Source organism: Strix aluco, chromosome 8 (genome assembly GCF_031877795.1).
Source record: "Strix aluco isolate bStrAlu1 chromosome 8, bStrAlu1.hap1, whole genome shotgun sequence".
Taxonomy (NCBI): Eukaryota; Metazoa; Chordata; class Aves; order Strigiformes; family Strigidae; genus Strix; species Strix aluco.
The window spans coordinates 11,009,439-11,031,283 of NC_133938.1; the positions used below are offsets into that span (position 1 = coordinate 11,009,439).

Consider the following 21,845-nt stretch of genomic DNA (forward strand, 5'->3'; position numbering starts at 1 on the left):
GTACATTGTCCCCTTATGATAGTTCTACTTTGAATATAGTAAATCCTGTGGCATTAGGTGTATTGTATGATAAATGTTCTATTTCTTACTTGATTCTCATATTCTTACTTTAAAATTTTCATGAGCTGATCTCCATGTTATGATTTTATATTTCCACAAGACTACTCATATAGCTATTACACGAGTTCTTTAAGGAATTATGATTCACATTCGGATATCTCTTACACTATTTAACATGTCAAAATAAATAGTAGAAAAATCCTTTTTAATGCAAAAGAATATCTGCATGGATATTGCACAAATCTCTATCAACTGAAATACTATTTGAAGATTTCTATTCCAAAGCAATTACCACTCCTGAAGAATAAAGCAGCTGATGAAACAGGGGGCAAAAAAGATCAGTACTTAATCCATTATCACATCCCAGTAATGCTAATCTAGGTGTAAGATTAATTTGGACTTCAAACATGTAAGATTTGCTTCCAGAAATGTTCAAAAGACAGTATATCCATATGATCAGATTCCACATTTACTGCAACCTTTCATTTGAAACCAGCTTTTTTAGTTTATAATTTATCTCAGAAGTTTAGTAAATGATAATATAAATAGATGGTGTATGGAAGCATTTACAAGACCCAAACACAGATTTAAATATGGGAAACAAAATTTAACCATTAACTAGATCATCTTCTCTGACAGGGCAATTAAAAGACGAGGAACATATTTCCAAAGCAATCCCTTCAATAGTTCTCTCATATAAACTTATAAAATTATTTGGATGTAGCATTTTGTTTGTTTCCATCTATGATTCTTCTATTCTTTTTAATTTTATGCTTTTCCCCAATAACTTGACAGCTACTGGATAATTCAATTCTAAAAACATTTTGTTTAGGCTGCCTGATCTTAGCAGTTGAGTGTATTATTTCTAAAGTCATTTTTTCCAAACACAACAATTCAATAACCTATCCACTTATTTCACAGTGGTATGGTGAATAAGCCCTAAGTATCTTACTACTGTTAAATCTCAAGTTAACTGGTTTCAAATTTGTTAGTTTTTCATTTTGGTTTCACTGGCTTTGATTTCTGCTCAATTTACAAAGGCGAGCACTGCTCAGCAGATTCTGACAGATACTTTTCTTAATGTGGGATTTCGAACTGCCCAGTTTACTTACCACTGACCCAAGAACTCATTTCAGTGTAAAAAGAATTAACATTGTGTTTAAGATTCAGATGTGAAGGTACTGCAAGACTCTGGTTTTCTATGTCCTTTTGGGGTCTTACAGTTTCTACAGCCTACCTCATGGCTTTCAGTATTCATCTTCCTCCCTGCTTAATTTTCTGTCACTTAACAGAGCTCTCATATCACCTGCAAGTACTGAAACGTATGTTCAAACATACACCTATTTTTTAATGCTATGTATATTAGAATATTGAAGTCTTGGTTAATATACTGTTTTAGACTCACATATGCCAAAATCTAGGTCAAAATCTTTTGCTAATGTTTTGCTTGAGTTTGGTTTACCTTCTGCTAGCAAAAACAGAAAATAATTTTTAAACTTCCAGCACAAGGCGGGGGTGTGTGTGTGTGTGTGTGTGCGCACATCTTTTTGTTCCTAGTTGTTCTTGGTTTAACATTTCAACATTCATTATTCTCATCTTACCTCATTTTTAATTAAAACAGATACCCTCTGAATCCGATTTAAAATTTTAACCTTTAAAAACTAATATGTTCAAATGCTATGAATGTTTATCTCTACCTTATTGCTCTCTCAGCTGTATTTTATGATCTTTTAGAGTTACTTTCACTCCCTTATCTACATTTTCCAAGTACAAGTCTTTAAGACACCCTCCATTTGGAAAAATCTTTACTCCAAGGAATCTTTTGCTACAACTTAAAAATATATTTACAGATATTTTTATACTTTGTCTGTATAATTTTTCATTTTGTGTTTCAATGTGGTTTTCCAGCTGCTATGAAGCATTTTAGGACTACGCAAATTAGCAACAACACAAAATACCTAACAGAAGATTCAGAGGGGGGAGAAAGAGGAATAATTATTTAACAGTAAAGTGAATGTTATTTCAAACATATAAAAAAAAAATCTTATCCAAACATATCTGTTTGCATGGTTGAAAGACTGAGAGAAACAGCAAGAAAATTTTGAGACACATTAAGTAAAAGCCTATAGAATCGCTCAAACTGTTCCAAAATACTGTGCTTAAAACAAATTTCTAGCCATAATACCAAGTATCAAACACTGTTACACTAATAAAAGGGGTTTATTCTATTTTTTGCTTTTTTAAAATTGACACACATCCAGGGCTAAGAGTGGCAGACAATGTGGGACATGGCTGACACTTAGGAAAGAATCCCCACTCATTTCAAAAGTTGTACAGAAGGTTTTTTTCCCCTCTATTTGTGTAGCATAATACAGTCCCCAAACCTGTTTATTACGCAATCATTAAATAGGAATTTCATTTTTTTGAGAGTTCAATTGAACTGACTCGGCATCTCAAACTGTTTGAGCGCTTGCAGCTTACAGATACAATTTGGGTCACCCACCCTAACAACAACTTGTTCCACTCAAGAAGACTAAATTTATGCCAGTTATTGGTTCACGAAAACAAGCAGCATTCATTTCTTCCTTTTTATAAAATAAACAAAAGCCAAATCAACCAATTCCATAAAAGCACTCAGCAAAGACCCAAAAGCCCAGCCCATGTACAAAGGTAGCCTATTTTTATTTTTACAGCTAAATATCTTGCTGGTTTGTTGTTTTTTTTTTTTTTTCTTTTCAGGAGAGCAGGGGGGCTCTTGAAATACCAAAAGGAATTATTTTAATGCTTTCTCAAATCTGCCTCCTAGGAGTTTAGAGGCACTAATTCTTCACCAGGAATACTTGGGGAGAAACTGAGTTGGCTAGCTGGGAAAAAAAATTGCAACCATTCCATTTAAAACATCACTTCTCTCAAGTGGTCAGGTTTCATTTGCACAATGCACCCTGCTGCCATTAATTTAGCTCTAATCAAGCTCACTTCCTGAAAGAAAAGTAGAGAATATTGAAATGATTGTTGTTAAACTCCAAAGTTTTCAGAAAACAGAAAGAACAAGTATGAAGCCTCTTTTCAAGTCCCATTATACAACATGCACAGTTCTGCAATCCTGTTTGACTTCACCCGCGGAACAGAATCACAGAATCATCTAGGTTGGAAAGGACCTTGAAGATCATCTAGTCCAACCGTTAGCCTGGCACTGACAGATCCCAACTACACCAGATCCCCAAGCGCCATGTCAACCCGCCTCTTGAACACCTCCAGGGATGGGGACTCCACCACCTCCCTGGGCAGCCCATTCCAACGGCCAACAACCCCTTCTGTAAAGAAATACTTCCTAATATCCAGTCTAAACCTTCCCTGGCGCAGCTTGAGGCCGTTCCCTCTTGTCCTATCACTTATTACTTGGTTAAAGAGGCTCATCCCCAGCTCTCTGCAACCTCCTTTCAGGTAGTTGTTGAGGGCGATGAGGTCAAACAACTAGGAAATGCACACCTTGGCTTAAGGATAAATGAGGAATAACAAAGGGAGGCAAAGCCCTCTTGTGAGAAGGCTTTAATTTGCCTACAATGGGGAATTTTTGTAAATTCAAAAATAAAATAAAATAAAAAACAAGTAGTCGTTTCTTGAAATACTCACTTTCACCTGATACTAGTGACCAGCACATAAACAGACCCAAGAAACCAGAGTTTTCAAAAACTAGACTGCTTTGTTTAAAATATCAGTATCTATATTAAAGGTATTTAAATTCATTTTACTTCAGGAAGAAACCAGGTCACCTGGAGATTAAGGAATAAATGAATGAAAGCCATACATCAACCTCTTAAAGAATAAGAAAACACAAGTTGTTTCTGGTTGAAAAGTGAAGTTAGTAAAACTGTTTGTTAGCATTATATTGTCTGCCAAAAAAAAACACAAGCAAGGAATGGAAATCACTTCATCCAGTAATTTACTTAATAAAGACCAAGAGAACTACTGCCTCTCAGAAGTCAAAACCAGAAAGAAGTTACATGCCATGCAGTAACTGGACTAACCTCCTCTGAAGTCATTGCAACTTTACCTCAAATGCTATTTCTTTTAAATTTTTTTAAACAGAAGAAAACACGGTTATCTTATGGTACACAAACACTACACAAAAAGATGGAAGTTATTTGTGCAAGTAATGTAAGGCAAGTTCTACCTCAAACCCCTCTCATTCCACTACCTTCAATTTTATGCAAGTTACAAGAGGGTTATGAGAGGGCTAGCTTTCAAGAAATTGTTCTTTTTAAAAAGTGCAAGTACATGGAAAATTGGCAGTTCCCAGCAACTGCACATGAAGTACCTCTCAGCTCCCCATTTAGACATGTAAATGGATTTTTTACATGGCTACAATTGCCTCCCCATAGTTATCAAAACAAAGGAATTTTCTTACAGTACCATTTTTAGGTAACTCGTTTCACCAAGATTGCTGCAATCCATACAACCAGGCAAGGTAGAAGCTTTTTCTCTTGATTCATGGTAAATCAATATTATGTTTCCAGCACCACACAACTAAACTACATCTCTTGCGTCTGCTGCTGAAAGCTATATGTAAGGGCATGGTTTTTCTTTAGTATTTCATTTTTATCAGTCCCAATGGTACTACATTGCATTCTATGTTATATTATGCCTTAACAAAAATTATTTTACTACATCACTCCATCATCTGTCTAAACTTAATCAAGCACAACATTGCTTTCTGAAAGTCTACAGTAGTCTCATGTCCCTGAGGGGCTTTCTTCATGGTAGCCACTTTGGAAGAAAAATATCAGTTCAGCACTGTCAAACTATCAAAATTTACAAGCAGGCAGTCACCAGCACACAGCAAAACTGTCCCCAATCATACAGTTAAAAAGTCTTTAATATTTTCCCATTTCAATACAACAAGTTTTGGGTGCTATTTCATAAATAAATGTTTTAAGACACACAGTGCAACAGAACTGCCAGGTTTAAATTTGGCCCACAGAGTTTTAAGGTAAGACCTGCCAAAACAGTCAACAAGCTAAAAAGGGAAGCTGCACGACATTCACATTTAAGAAAGGAAGAGAAGATAAAAGCTAGAAAAACAAGTAGTAAATGACTGGAGACCATTAGAGAGAATAAACTGTCAGCCCACAGCCTTTGTAATCCTCCTGTCAACCTGAAATGTAAAATCACTCATGTCCCTGTTTAAGTCACCTCCAATCTTTTTCTTGCCTTTACCTCACCACAATCCATTCCTCTGGCCTTTAAATTTATCCTCATTGTCTAAGTTTTTTAGGATTCTAATCCCCTCCCACAGGCACACAATAATTAGCCCCCACAGGGGGATCTCTTTTCTAGTTGGTACACATTCTTCCACCTTGGCCAAATTGTTCACTACCATTATGAAAAATAAAGCTAAACTACACACATTTTTACAGAGGAGATCACTACATATACCTCAAGACAAAAAGCCACATAATATTAGAAACACTTTATAATAGTCTGAGGGCCACAGATTTGCTGGGAAGGAGACGACCATGGGCTTAGCTTGTTCTATTTCAAACCAATGTAGCCTAGAGTCATTACCAGCATGTACAAGCCACAGCTCACAGAACAAATGGAGCAGAAAGGACCTTATTCACGGACTACACTAACCTACCCCAATGACATCTGATATCATTTCATTTTTTTGGCTGCCAATACAAGTGACATTTATTAGCCTATGCTGATATAAAACAAGTGATAAATGTCAAAGTCAATTAATATTTTCACATTTTGATGAAAGTAATTTAAAAGTAATTACATCAGGTTACAGTTGTTTAAGCTATGCCATACAATAGGTAATAAGTTTAGTCATCCTTATTGCAAACATTATTTTATCACACTAATATCCAAGAGAATTTTGGAAAGAAAAACCTTCGGCTACAAAAGCGTGTGTTGTGCTAAAACAAATCTGATTTAAAGGAGCATCGCCATTAGCATTGCCATTAGCAAAATACATTTGACCAAAGACAGGTAAAAACAAAGTTGAACCACTTTCCACCCAGAGAATTACTTGTTTGTATTCATAGACAAAGTGCTGCTAACTTCAAAGCCCCAATTTCAATGATACATACCTCGTCTCCAAAGAGAAACAATACAAAACCATAAATGCAGTAGTTTATTTAAGAAAGAAGAAATTCATTAAAAGGACAGCAACTACTATGTCAGGATATCCTGCATAGAAAGAAGAAGAATTAAATGCTTTGTTCGCTATATTATGAAAAGCCTGCAGTAGAACACTTTGCCCAAATGCCCACAGCAGACAACATGTCAGAATGCATGGAAAAATGGACCTTATTATCTTCAGGCATATCAATAAAATTGTTATGGAGGAATAGTTAAGGACAGTGAGGTTGAATGTTAGAATAAAGACTATCAAAATCTGAAACAACTTAATACTTCTTACTGGATGTCATTCTTGGTCCTTAAAAAGAGAAACTTCAACATTTAATCATATAGAAGCATTTATGTAAAATGCCATGTATTATCTAGTTATGCTACAGTATACAATAATTGAATTCAAACTGAAATTAGCTTTCTAGTATGAAATAAATAAAACTGGATTCGTAATAAATTTTCCAAACAGAGATAATGATTTCAAAGCTCATAAGCCAAGTTTAAGGAACTCTGCACTACATTATTTACAGCATAAATACAATATTTTCACAGAAGTGAAAATGCATATTTCTAAAGCATACCTGGCTACATTAAACCTAGTCCAATAAATCATTTCCATGCCACTTGAATTTCCTGTATTTTTAGGTGGCTTACATTTTGTTTAGCAGTTTCTTTCAAATGTGCCACTCACTGATAGCCAGGCCAGAAGTTACACTACTTAACCTGCATGATAATTAAGAAAAACCTTTAACAGTAGAAACACAAACATTCAGCAAAATTTTAATAAGTCCACCAATGCCAACCCCATTTCTTCCATTTCTGCAAGAGCATATACACTTTAAGCAATCTGTTCCTGTAACGAAAAAGGTCGCTAAAGTATATTGACAGATTTGAAAATTCAGAATATATCCACACAGTTGAACACAAGCTACAGGGAATACTTGAACTGTCTTGGATGCTAAGAGAAAAATAGTTACACTTGCACACTGCTCTGGTGGGCAAAAAGACTTTACTGCTCATGTAGTTGCTGAATAATCCAGGTACCTGCATCTCACTCTTTTGTCAAGTATGCCTATCAAAAGAGCCTAGGGTATGCAACTCTTAAAAATAAGCCCATTTTAAAAATTAATATGATATACTCCAGAGAATAACACAAAAACACAACAGACATTTTGCACTGACACTTTGGTGTCCACAAATTACTCCTTTTTTTTTAATAACAGCCTCTAGAAATTCAAGAACAACCAACCTTGAAAAGCCTATCCTGTCTTGATCCCAGAAATGGTAAAATCCTGTACCTTCTAGAAGTCCTGTAAATACTAATGGCTTGGGTAAAGCAATTTAATACAAAGTAGAAGAGGAACAACTGCTAAATCATATGGGAAATTCTGCTACATATTCACAAATGACTTTAAATGTCTCTTGACATTTTAGAGAGTCTTTTCTAGGTGTTATTAAGATACTGCTGCACATAATATACTTTTGTCATTTACTTGACTAGTAGCTAGAATTTACAAATATTCAGAATGCAAAGATACTTTGTATTTATCCCTTGAAAAGATGAGAGGACTACTTGCCCCAAATCAATACTGATAGCTTTTCAAAATTAAGATTTTTTCACTTGGCATGTTTTAATTAGGTTTCCTTTTACAAAAACCACTATCTTTCAATGTATTAGAGAGACTGAAGAGGCAGCCATAATCAGCAGAACTGACAGGAAAATAAAAAGTGCTCTAACCAATTTCAACTTCTATGCCGATGACATAAGCCTAGAAGGAAAATACACGCTGCCTCACTGCAGGACATTTCTTCTCATTAAAGAGGTAAGTGGGTCTGTGTAAGCAGGGAAGACTATTAAAGATAAGCAGATTAAACACTAGTCTTGCAGCACAGTAGCAGCATGCTATGTTGCTAGCTTGGAGAACTGGCCTTTCTTTTAAGATTTGGGATTTCTAACATTAAGCGAGTACAAAATGAAGTGATATTAACACAAGTGAAGCACCCCAAGTGGCTAATGGCAAGAAAAAGAAACAAAAGCCACTCTCTACGCAGCAACCCCTGCAACTACTAGCAGCAGCAGCAGCAACTGCTCATCGTGCCCTCCTGGCAACAAGCAAGTCTATCAAGCAGGCACTTCCAAGCCAGTGAAACGTATGAAAAAGATATTACTGTTTATCTTTGGGAAGAACCCCTTTGTCCAACATCTACTTAGACTCAGATGCACACATATACAACCATTCTTTCACGCAGTTATCTGCTAACAAAACCTTTCTTCCTGAAGTAGTAGAATTAATTACTGGCATTTTTATCTTTTCTCACAGGCTGAAAATAAAAAGTTTTGTTCAGCTATACAAGCGTTCACAAAGTCCTTACTGACAACTGAAAGCAGTTATTTAAGCATAACTATAGCAAATTATCAGAACAATTTAACAATACCCTGAAGACAGCAGCTAAATGCTATCTTTTCTGCCTGAGCAAACCATTTAACCTTTTATCCTTGTCCATATTTCAAGGACTTTTTATTCTGACAAGGTTTCACATTTTTCCCTTGGTATATTTTGTAATGTCTTCAAAGTGAATGCCGTAAGCATATGCTCCCCTAACTCAGTTCCATCTCCTACTTCATTGCAAAGTGGACCACAAGCACCAATCCTGAAAAAATCAAACCAGTGTGAAAGCTCACATGTCAGCCAGATATCAGTGATGCTCCATACTTCTCTGAGCATGAATCCTCAGTCCTACAATGAGATGTAGTATGCTTATATACATCATAACAATCCATCTTCCTACATTATAACATATGGCATCCAAGCACAAGATTATAATGGAGTCGCATAATAAAACTTCACATTTTGTTTCCACAGACTGAGTTTAGTCAAAACAAGTTGCTTATGACCGATGTAGTTAATGAATTCTGGTAACCATCCATCTGTAGTCAAGTGTTCCCCAATCCTTCTTCTGCTCACTCAGGTTCCTTCAGACACTCCCACCTGACCAAAAGACAGTGTGCACTGTCCAGCTAGTCTGGACACCCACAGCTATTGACCAGCCTACGTATAACAGCAAGTTCATTTGGCCTTCACCACTGTGCTAACACCAATGTGGATCTCTCTCCTTCTGTCAGCTGCTAATTTTCACAGAAGCTGAAGAACTTGGACTATCTTTTGGACACCTTCTCCAGTCCAAATTTTAATTCATTTCAGGTGTTGAAAATTTACTGGGAGAATAGGAAGCCTAAGCATAAAATCTTGTTTCTTTTGGAAGTCAGCCTGAAAATATGACTTATTTTAAACTAACATTTTAAAAAGAAAAACAGTATACAATTTCTTGTATACTAAGATAAGTCTACAATTTCAGCATCTGCACATAAATTATTTTTATTTATCTTCTCATTTTACCACCTCTTCTTCAGATGTCATTGCCCACATCATCACCATTGGAAGGCCTTCAGCAGACATCTGATCTGTGGATTCAGTTATGTTCCTGCTAAATCTATAAGCAGTATAAAATAAGTCTTGTTAATGCAAATAATCTAAATTAGAAAATGTGATTATGTTCCATGGGAAATCTGTTTTTTCTTTTGGAGTTTTGAATTCTTCAAGTATCTATAATGACAAGTAACTACAGAAAACCACCCTAAATTATTCCAGACTTCAAATGTGAAACTTTATACCCAAGTTTCTAATGTTATCTTCCAAAGGTAATTTTCACAACTCAAAGAAATATCCACATTCTTTTCTAAATATAATTTCAATGAAATTGTCCTTTTTTCTTTCTAAAGAACAGTTAAGCTTGAGCTTTCAAAATCAGACCTGTTAGCTTTGCTTTGATATAAACATAAAGCTGTCATTCTGTTTTCTTAAGAAAAGAGCAAAGCCATTATTCCATGTATACATGGGAACACTACACGTAATTACAGGAAACCAGCATATGCACCAGTGTTTAGCTTGATCAAGAGAAATATTATCCAATTTATACTGTTTATTATTCAAATATTTTAGAAGAAAGCTATTTAAAACAATCCCCTCAAAGATTATGAGGAAAGATGCTCAAACTTTTTTACCTCAATTGGTGAGGGTTTTTCCCCTTTATTTCTCTTAAACACATCATGGGTATCCCGAAAGGATCTAAAACTCTAGTACAGGAGAGGAACCAATCCCCTTCAAAACCTCAGTATTTTATTTCGTCTCAGCATCCTTCCCATTGTCTCCCACCAAGCATTAAGCAGAAAGAAAAGTACATAGTCCAGGCCAAACCCCAAACCACGGCAAACATCATCCCTGGCCAGACCAAGTTTTGTTTGTAGAACACTGAAGTGAGGATCTGGGGGAACGGAGGGAGTTTAAGGGGGGATGCAGAGTAACTGACAGTTATCAGATGGTTTGCACAGCTCAGCACAGCACTAGAAGACATCTAAGTTAAGAAAAACGCACCACAAGAATCAAATGTGTAAAGATGAGAGTAATCTATATAATTTTAAAAAGCCACTCAAAGTCAAATTTCTTCTAGAGGCTATAAAAGCAAAGCTAGATTTCTCTTGGGAGTAGGTGCCAGTATTTCCCGTAGCAGGATACCTTGTAGCAGGCAGTTCCAAAAACTCAAATCCAATAGACTCATAATATCGAAGATTTTCACATGTGTATGTATGCATGCATTTTCATGCTAAATTTAAAGTTAACCTTTCAAGTTAATTTGAAATTTACCTATTAACGTTTCAGTTAATACATATTTCAAACATTTTAAAAAAGCAGAACAAAAAAAATCTAATGGAGTCACAGTCTCCCCTCACCATAAACAGCTTCTTTTCCTTGATAGTACACAATTTCTACTTTAAACTTTTTATAAAAATACTGTGAAAAGCAACATTCTTACTAACTGCATGCTTTATTACATCTTGTAACAAGCTCTGTAGCCAGCAAAAAAATGTCTTCAGTAATTATAAAAGACACTCTTAAGTACATAAAATCAAATATCAATTTTCAAGGCCTCTAAATTATGTCCAAAGATGTCCCAGAGAAGGTTTAAACTGTATGGAAAACTGAACAGTCCAATAAGCCTTCTCTTGTTAAATATATTGAAGCTTAGAGTTTCTGTAACCACTGATTCCCTTTCCCCATAAAACAAAATTAAAAAGTGCTCAGTCCTTTAGGTTAAATAAACAAACTCAAAAGCAAGTTCACCAAATATTCTGAGATTATATTCTCCATGCCCTATTCCCCTTCCCCTCCCCTCCCACCCAGAGGAAAATGTAAAATTTATCTTTAGAATCAAGAAATCGTCCTACTGTGGGTTTTTTTAAATATATAACTTAATATTTTAAATATTTTTTTTTTTAGCCAAACATTCTGTGTAATAGAAAACACTAGCCAAGATAAACACATTCAAGCATGGTGATGCACTTTGTGTTTCACATCTGCACTGAAACCAGCACAAAAAGGGTTGAACAAAGTAAATTAACTAGTTGAGCTGAGCCCAAATTTCAGCAGAAAATGGATGGGGGCTATCACTCTGTAGGAAGATGTGGATGCAGAGAACCGTGGTGATGATAATGTCCAACCACATCTGAATACTGCTCAAGTACCACAACTGCAGAACATAAGCTCCGTGACAAGTATCTGAAATCTGGAATATCACACTCTCCATTACTTCTTTACTTGCACTTACTCGTAAGGATTTTGGGGATAGAAACTCTGATTTCTACTCTGATTTCTACCAGCAATGAAAAATGATACACATGTACAGGGAACAATAACAAACCTAGGTAGCTTCATCACATTTGCAGCTAACATCAAGCTGTATTTAACATCACAACAAATAACTAAAAAAACACAATGCAGCAGAAGCAGCCACGCCACCTGCATTAGCACTTGTCCCTAGGCAGTAACTTCTGTCAATAGTCCAAGTTCATTACCTAAAATGAAAGCCTAGAAATTAAAAGAATATTCCATTATTAGAAGCACTTTCTCAGCCTGCTGTCAATACTATTGCACAGCTACATCAGACTGTGAGCACGCTATGTGTGTGCATATATTTATATCTATATGTATATTTAGACATACACAAAAAATCTGATCTGTCCCTCCTGGATATTCATTTCCACATACTTCACTATTAAAAAATTGTAGACCAAATTTGTGACACCAAACAGGATGCAACAAAAACAGACTAAACAAATGAGGAAGGTGATATTGGCTACATGCCAATATATTGGTTTTTCCTGTACAAACAATTCCTGTTCCTTGATGTTATCCGCCTATACTACTACATGGCTATTTACTGCAGGGATCACAGCAGAAGAGAGTTCCCAGAGAAAACAGTATCACAGTAGTGATATCAACCATACTGCACATAATGGAGGTAACACGAAGCACAGGGAAAGCATATGCATGCATTTGTTAAAGAACAGGAAGAGCTGGTGCTGGTGAATGGTTTATTTAACAGGGAAAAAAAGAACAGGTTTTGAAAAGAGTAAGCCACCTGTGAGAGATGAGCACAAGGAAACCGGAAAGTCATGCAACCCAGGTCCTTGAACAGGCGACCACTGAAAATAAGAAAGGAATAGACCAACAGTACTTTCAAAATAGTCAGAGAAAAGTAAAGAAATTTCAGAAAGCTTAGAGAAAGAGAGTTTGATCCAGAAACAGCTTAAAGATATGAACAAAGAGTGGGGAGATTAGAAAGCACCTGCAAATTCAGATTACTGCCATATAGACTGTGCTCTCCACAGGGACAGAAAAAAAGGAAAACAAACAAACAAAAAGTTTGGTTTTGTTAGTCAGCAGGAATAACACACAAAAGGAAAGAGGTATGTTCATTATCTTTATACTGAGAACTCAGTTACAGGAAGCAATAGGGGGAAAGCCAGAAGAGAAGGAAGACTGAAACACCACCAGAAAATAAAAAGGATTCCACCATATAAGATGCCAAATGAGGAGGAAGATATGAACACAAAACAGGACAAAACCCCTAAAACATGGCATCAGTACAAGTCTAAATCAACTGTGTTAAAAACAGCCAAAAAAACCCCACCTTACAAAAATCAGATGTTATCAAGATAAACTGGTCATGAAAAAAAAAGACAAGATAATCAATTTGTCCATCTCAATCTTCAGAGGTCAATTTGTAAATATTACATGAAATAGCACTAATAGACTGTGAAAGTGTTCTTTAATACTAAAACATAAAGAAAACAATATTTTCACAGTGCAAGTGATTAAGTACCAGAACAGGTGCCAAGAAAGGCTGCAAAATCTCCATCCCCAGAAATACTCAAAACCAGCCTGGACAAGACCTTCAGTAACCCGATCTAATTTTAGAATTAGCACTGCTTTGAGTGGAGACATTGGATTAGAGGACCTAATTTAGGCTGTGATATTCATTTTAAAAGCCATCAATATCCAGTTAGAACTAGTAAAGTGGTTTTTTTCATCTGTGGCTTTCCAAACTCACCCAGCTCCCCAAAAAAAGTCATTAAAACATATTGTCTTGGCAGTGTCAACATGAACCAACAGCTTTTTCATTTTTCCTAATTGTTAAACTTGAAGTTCTCTATAAAATGCTCACTTTACTGAGCCACAATTTCTTCTGAAAAGTCTACTCCAAGATACAAAAAAAAGAGTCCAGCATTAACTTCGTTATGGACTTCTACATCTGCCTTACTTCCTGATGTCCTTTTAGCATATTTTCTTAGTTCCCAAAGCATTTTTGATGTAGATCTTAATTACACCTATATATATATATATATATATGCGCATGTGTATTTATACATACTTACCCAAGTGGATACAAACACACCACCACATATAGACAGTAAATACTCAAGACTACTAAAATTACCAAATTCCACCATACTATGCAGCTAAACCAGGGAAATGCATCCTCACTCCCAGCACATCTTCTGCTGACACTGATAGACATTTGGGCTCCTCCAACCTTCCTTCCTTTTCCAATATTCCCCTGAAGCATCATCATGAAACCACTCCCCCACACGTCAAACAGATACAACATCCCAGAGAAATTCTAGTCTCGGGAAAGCTCTAAACAATCAGCACATCGGGCTTGAAAAACTTTGTGTGGTCAGAAACAATTTTCTTGGTTATGAAGTTCTGACTAGTTAAATACATTGGAAATAAATACCAGTTTATCCAAAAACACCCTTACTTATTCCTATATACTGTTATACAAAAATTAAATACAGCTTATTTTATGATGAGCAAATACACAGTGTCACCATGTTATATGCAGCACACTGTGTCAAGCTATTTCAGTAGTATTAATAATCTGGCACAAAGAAGATGAAAATATACACAAAATATAAAAAAGTGAGACATAGAACATATTCAGATAATGCAACTAATTCTGTAATTGCCTTAAAGCATCAGTAAGGTACAAACAGTAGTATGTTAAAATGGTAAATTTATTTTCCTCAAAGGAAGTTAAATTAACCATGCCTGTCCTATTGTTTAATAGGCAAGGTTCATGGTCTATAAACAATTACTTATGCTAGCAAGTATGTAATAGGTTATATCCCATTACAATGCAAAAAAGGGAATATGGTGCTTTCAGGGGAAAAAAAAAAAATCTATTTCATGCCCAGCTCACACAAGATTTTGGAGCTCAGTCACTTCCAGCTGTTTTACTCCATAATAATCAGTTCAGTTGTCATACACCATTGACACTAACGCAGATTACTGTATTTGACATACTACTGCAATTGAATAAAAATTCCACAGCACCAGTACAAAATAAAACTTCACTAGTATGTTAAAGTTCAAAACAAATTGCAGGAGTATTTATTTCAACTTAACGATAGCTGTTGAAAACAAAATATATTATTTGCATTGTAGAATTGCATTCTGGTTTTGGATTACTGTGTATTTGAAGTAATAGCTCTAAAATAAATGAAAATATTCACTCTGCTTTGACATTTAATTTATAAATAATGCTCAACTAAAATGGCTACTCTAAGGCAAGTCTAAAACGTCCCTTAACAGATTTTTATGAGTATCTGTAAAAGTGAAGTTTGAAAAATAAGGTAAGCCGCATAGTTTAGACTTCACTTCTTTCCATAACAATATTCACAAGATCATTGGATATAAACCAAGAAATTTACAAACTGTATTTTATTACTTTATACAAAATCTGACATTTAATTAATAAAATGTACACTAGGTGAAAACAGAGTAACTCAAATTCTAGCATCACTGGTATGTACTCAGTCAACCTGATTTACTTCAAAATATTGTCAGCATTTTTACAACACTGTCAACATTGCAAGCAGGAGGAAAAAAACGTAGACTGAAGTTACACTTACCTGCAGACCTCTTCTTCGAAGAATACTTGAATCATCCATATTTCAACTCTGCTGATGACAAATTCCTGCTAAAGCTCGCTTGCTTCTGGCTAGCTTTGCTCTCTAACTGTTAAAGAAGTCCATTATTTTCAAACTTTTCTCCCCCTCCCACCCCCCCTCTGTCCACTCGCTAAAAATAGGACATGGTCTTTCACTTGCCTGTCATGAAGAACTGCAGCCACGGTCTCTGACTATCTGTACGTAATTTTGCCTGCCTCTTTTGTGGCAGATTTAGCAGGTCACACTAGAAAAAAATCTGTTTGACTTTCCTAAATCTTTTCAAGGTTGGATGTCTCATTCCTCTCATATACACAACTGTCTAGAAATATATAATATTCCACGACTCCATGTAAGGCCAAAGAGTGGAATTTAATTCAGATCCCACACACACATATTTTTGCTTTATTTCAATTTACTTGAGCTGTTATAAGGCATCAGTAAACTACAACAGCTGCCTTCATTTACTGTTTATAAGCAGCTCACAAAATCCAGGTCACATTTCCTTTAAAAAACACACAGTCACACTTAACTAAAAAAATCAATTCTGTGGACGCACAGGATACAGTACTATTTAAAATATGGAAAAACCTCACTATGAACAAACAGAAATTTTAATTTTCCAGATTTTGAAAAATTCCTTTACTCCTTTGCACGACAAAGCGAATGTCAGATTCTTCAGATACTGTCGTACATTCTTTTGTTTCTGCTATCTCTGAGGTATGTTTGTCTCCTCGTATGCAGCAGACACGGCACATTCTTTAGTTCATTGCTGAGATCTTGCGACTCTTATGTGCTGAAGGGTCTGGAACACATGTTGCAAGTTCTGAACATTTAAGAATTCATTCATCTATTCATCACTGACAGAGCTGGCTTAAGAAGCCCTTCCCTCATCGTCATCCATGGCAAAAAGGAAAAAAAAAAAAAGAGAAAGCACAGTTCAGCTGAGGCTTTTTCAGTCTGTCCTGCAGTTTCTGTTTTCCAGCTACCTTCTCACAGACAACTCCAGCAAGGTCAAAAAAGGCTTTGCCCCTTTATGTACATTATCCCAATCCCATTTTAAAATATGAGCACATAGCCTGTGTTGAACAAAAACAACAATAATGCTTCTAGCTATACCAAACACCATTTCATTAAAAATAAAAATCTAGGTATGTTCATCCTGGTATTATTTAAATTACTGAGCATGTCAAGGAGCCTTTGTCCTACACATGCCCTTTCTACATTAGAAAGGAAAAAAGGAAATATTGCAAATGTAACGAACAACCTACTGCCGCAACGACCTTCAATTTTTTTAGCAGAAAGCTAAAGCAACAGATTTCATCTCCTGATAAAAGCTTAGGAAGAGCCTATTTATAACTTCTGAATATAAACACTGTATTTAAAAAGAACCTCACTTCAGCCTCTGAAGGATTTCACAAAATACATAAAAGAAATCAAACTTCATCAAAAGCTGTGTTTATGAGGGGATTTCAGCCAGACATCCTGAAGTGTGCAAATGCAACACGGAGAGCCCAGACCGTAGGCTGCCTACCACAGCTTGATGAAGTGTTCTTGTTCCCACAGTTATGACAGCTGCAAACCAAAAAAAAAGTCTCAATACAAGCCCGCAGGTTGATGGTGCTTAAAGGAATATATATTTACATGGAAATCTTTAGCTGATCTTCATGCTAAGTGACCGAGTCACATGAGCTAAACACATCATTGTAAAGTCAGCTGAAAGCAGATACAACTCAATCCCATTCACCAGGCTTTTTCTGATCCTCTGCGGAGCGAGTGTGGTCTTTTATTGTGAGTAGCTAATAAATCCTCATCTTGCCGATACCTCCTTCCATCTGCCGTTTTAAACAACTGAATGCTGAATTAGGTCTGCAGAGTCTTTGTGAGCTCCCCAACAGGGCAAGCAGCCACCCAGAGGCTGAGCAGGCAGCTCATTTGCATGGAGTATACTGTACCATATAAAAAGCAGCGCGCTAGTAAAAACAACTCAATGAGCCACTTGATTTTAAAGGAACAGTATCTTCTTTCGCAAATATAACTGGAAAACATCAAGCCATGCACAAAACTCTGCGTAAGAATTTAAGAATATGTCATCAGGGAGAACAGCAACATAAAAATGCAGATAAAGCTCTGTTTAAAAACAGACTGAAACGTAAGATGATCATATTTCTTCACTGTGATAATATTTATGATGGATTTCAGTATTACTTCCTGCATTTTGCCATCAAATAAGCTTCCCCAGAAAAATACACTGAAAACTATAACTTCACTTATCAGACATTACTGTCAAACAAATTCTATTTTTACTTTAAAAATCCCACAGAAACAAAACATTTTGGCATGCATGCTCAAATATATTACATGCATTTTGCAGTTTATTTTAGTCTATAATAGATTTTAGGAATGTTTATATTAGACCATGCACTAACTGGATCATTGATCTTACCTCTTCCAACTAAGGCCACCGGCATTAAACAACATATACTGTGAGAAGAATCAAGGAATCTTAACAAATATGCAATACCATTCACATTGTATTTTCCTTCTAAATCAGCCACTAAATGGAAAAGGTTTAGGCCTGGTAGCAATAGTATATAACCCTACTTATTCTATAACATAAATGAAAGCATTCTCATTAGCACATATACATCTAATCCTTCCTGGATTATTTACCTTAATATTCAGACATTGCCAGTTCTCAAAATGTCTTCACAAGTGCCTTATAATTGATTGAGGCTGGCACGAGTCTCAAAATACCATGAGAATCATCTGTTCTCTTCCAAATTTCAAGCTTTCTTGGGGAGAAAGCTTTCAAATTGGCTGCCTGCCACACTTACCCAGTTTCTGGGGTAGAGAAGCCAATCAGGACTGCTGCAGAAAGGCAGGCATGGTTTTTCCTCTAGCTTCCCTCTCCCCTTCCCTTCTTCTGAGCAAATAATTCTTATTTAAATGTCAGATCAAAAACCACCACCAAGAAGATCCCCAATGTGGTGACCACCTTTACTTCCCTCCTATTTAACTGTTAACACTCATCCACTCTCCCTTTTTCCTCCTTCAACAAAATCTACCACAGAAAAGCAATGATGAGAGAGGGTGGGAGAAAATGCTTAGTACCAAACTGAATCAAGCAAAGGACAAAGAGAATTTAAAAGCAACCTTCTGACATGGGAAAATTTTCTTACAAAATATTACCTTTAGAAATTATCTGTTATTTCAAGAGATTATGCCATCCTTAGTCATTCATTTTAACATCCTAAAAGGTCTGCAGGTAATGAAAGATAAGAATGTGTTTGTATAAGACATTTCACTAAGAGATATATTACTGAGAGATATTAAAGAAGCAGAAGTACATAAAATACCATTTTTTCAATTATATAAAAAGTTAATCATAAAACAAATTTCTCAAACAGTTTTCAGATGCAGGCAGCATTTAGAAAGGGTCTAATAAAATATCTATCAGAAGAAAAATTCAAAATAAGAAGGTCATGTAATATTTGAATCCTTTAAGAATTGCAGTATTAGCACTCAACTTCATCAAAAACAGAAAATTAGGAAAGAGGATAAAAAGAGGGAATTCAAAGTTTGTTCACCAATAACTTCAGTAAGCTCCTAACTCAATTCTTCCTTCCTCCATCAAATTAACAAACCTGAGGAAAATTTTGCTTTGCTCTGCAGCAACAAGAAAAGAGAACGGATAGTGTGGTATTGGGATCATCTGGACATAATCCAACCAATTCCTGTTTGGCTGCAGCGCTCTCTGAAAAAGCTATTCAATCTTGATTTGAAGAAATCAAGAAATGGAAAGAGCTGTGAACTTCCGGTAAGAATGTTCCTGCAATGGTTAGTCTGATAAGTAGGGAAGGACAGCTTATCAGCTTGACAATACTGGGATGAATTAAATGAGGCTAACAGCAATTTCCAAAGAAATAAAAATAAGTACTGCTTTATACAAGAGTCACATTGGGCTATTTCTTGCTGCAAGAGGCTGAAAAAAAAAAAAAAATCACCAGCATGGCTAAAAGCCTTTGGACAAATTCACTGAAGAGTCTGCCAAGAACTCTTAAAAGAGGAAAATACGCTGAAGACAACCCAGAGTCACAAACAGCATATTCTGTTAATAAGAAGTCTCTTCTCATCCATGCTGATTCAGACCTTCTTCCACTGCCTGCTACCAAAATCTATCACTCCTCTGTCTTGTAGAAGAAAAATCTGAGAGGTTAGAACAGTTCCAATAGCTGTCTGAAGATGACTGGAGTTTTCCATCCATTAACTTCAGTATAATCAAAGCAACAATTCTTTCAGTTGTTCCGTAGCCTACAGGTTTTCAAATAGCATCAGTGGAAGATGACCAAAGGCATACCAATTTCACAGTTAGGAAAGCAATGACCACAGAAAGCTGCTATGAAGTAGTGTGATTGTTCCTACGTATAATACATCTTACCGAAAATAATTGAGAAATTGTGAATAAGCTATTATCCTATTACATTTTCCTATCGTCAGAGCAACTGCACAAAGCAACATATGCACAAAGACTTATCTGTGTAGAATCACATGGCTCATCTTTGAGCTGTGTTCAGTTTGTTTGTTGTACTATCTATGCTGAATATAAAATACCTTCTACATATCTTAAATTGTAATTGAAACTTGAGACATATTTTGGGAATCACTCAGCATTCATGGAGAAAGTGTCATCCAGTTTATTAAGAATTAACTAAAATATGAAGAAGAGAGCAATTATTTCTATGCCTTCCCATCCTGCCATCTTTTGTGGTCTATACCACTGCATCAGAATGGAAACCCACCATTACCATAAAAGCAAAACCAGTAAAGGTTATCTTAGCAATCAGACCATTACCTTATGGATCAAAATTTTGTGTACTCTCTAATATAGCTTAAGTGAGTCCAGTAGCTGCATACCTTAAACTTGGAACACTAGAGGTCTAAGTCCACTTACATTGCCAACTTAGAAAAGGTATTAAGCAACTAGTGATATTTAGTATTGACTACAGAAACATCAGAAAGCCCCTCAACACAACTGGGACCCCATCATGAGAGATGCGGTGTGAAGGACGTGAACACTACACAATAGGATGATCCAATGAGGAACACCCATTTGTGCTTTGCCATACAAAAAGACTACTCCCATCCAAAAATCAGGCTAAAAAAACCAACAGCTTTTCAATTGTCTGCAACAAGACGCAATGCTTTTTATTGCACACTTCTGTTACGAAGGAACTTTTCAGAACAATTCCCCGATCTAAAATACTGAGATTCAAAATTTACATTTTTCATGATTCAAAATTCATTATATTTCTTATCTATTTAGTCAAAACTAAAAGCAACAGAACATCAAGCTGTGGCAAACCTTAAAGATATAACATTTCCTTACATAACATATTGTGTGCTGGGAAAAAAGATCACTTTCTGAAATATTATCAGCTGACAATTTCAGTGGAATTTTTTTAAGCCTTTGGTAACATTTGTCTGTGCAACCAAAATGAGCCAAATGTTTCACTGTCAATCTGAAACGTAAGTGTTTGGGGTTTTTTTATTTATTTTGATCAAGCTATGTTTATCTGGAGATTTAAAAACGTGTTCCTTTGAGATAAACTGACAGACTACTGAAACAAGGAAGGTTGATGAGGTAACTTGTTTAAAAAAATTTAAAAAATATATATACTTGGCAGTCAACCTAAGGAAACTCGCCTGACAGCTTGTCTGAATGTCTTCTGGATTTCCTGCCTATTTACAAGATTCAGTTTGATAAACTAAGACCTCTGGAGCAAAGCTGTGCATTAACAATGAGCCATAATAGGAACTCATTCTGAACCACAATAAACTCCATTTATGAGGCTTGGTCCCAGGGAGAAGAAATGCTGAAAAAAAGTCTAAAATCCTCGAGGTTTACACAATAATCAGGCTTTCACTGTGCATTTTCTGTTTCCAGTTTCCTGGGCAGGACTGCCCCATCCCCCACATTCAATACATTATGAAAGGCGGCACACCCACTAATCTTCCTTACAAATGTAAATTTGCTGTCGACAAGGGTGGAGGAAAGAGTTCATTCATCTACAGACCAACTGTTTTCATACTGTACTATAGAAGGTATATTCAGAAGAGACACCAGCTTCCAGGCAGAAACAAGTTCCTTGGCTCAAGCCCCTTCGAAAGCTAACATCTTTGGAAAAGAATCTTCAATTAAACTTTAATATTTACAGAAGATTTTGAATTCACTATGCAAACATTCTTGTTCTGAAGTTAAACTGGCATTAGAACAGAATGGAAACTAGTTTCTCTG

General features: G+C 35.9%; 1 protein-coding gene across 8 annotated transcripts in view; it reads right to left on the reverse strand.

Moving 5' to 3' along the window:
- The window catches only part of MAST2 (microtubule associated serine/threonine kinase 2), a 198,194-nt gene that overhangs the window by 130,762 nt on the left and 45,587 nt on the right, over window positions 1-21,845 (reverse strand). Inside the window, exon 1 of one of the 8 annotated variants that reach the window (XM_074832144.1) lies at window positions 15,512-15,645. The exons of the other annotated variants lie outside the window; for them this stretch is intronic. Within the exon in view, the coding sequence (XP_074688245.1) occupies window positions 15,512-15,550 (39 nt within the window). The 5' untranslated portion in view covers window positions 15,551-15,645. Of the gene's footprint in view, window positions 1-15,511; window positions 15,646-21,845 lie in introns of those variants that run through there. 8 annotated transcript variants of the gene reach the window in all.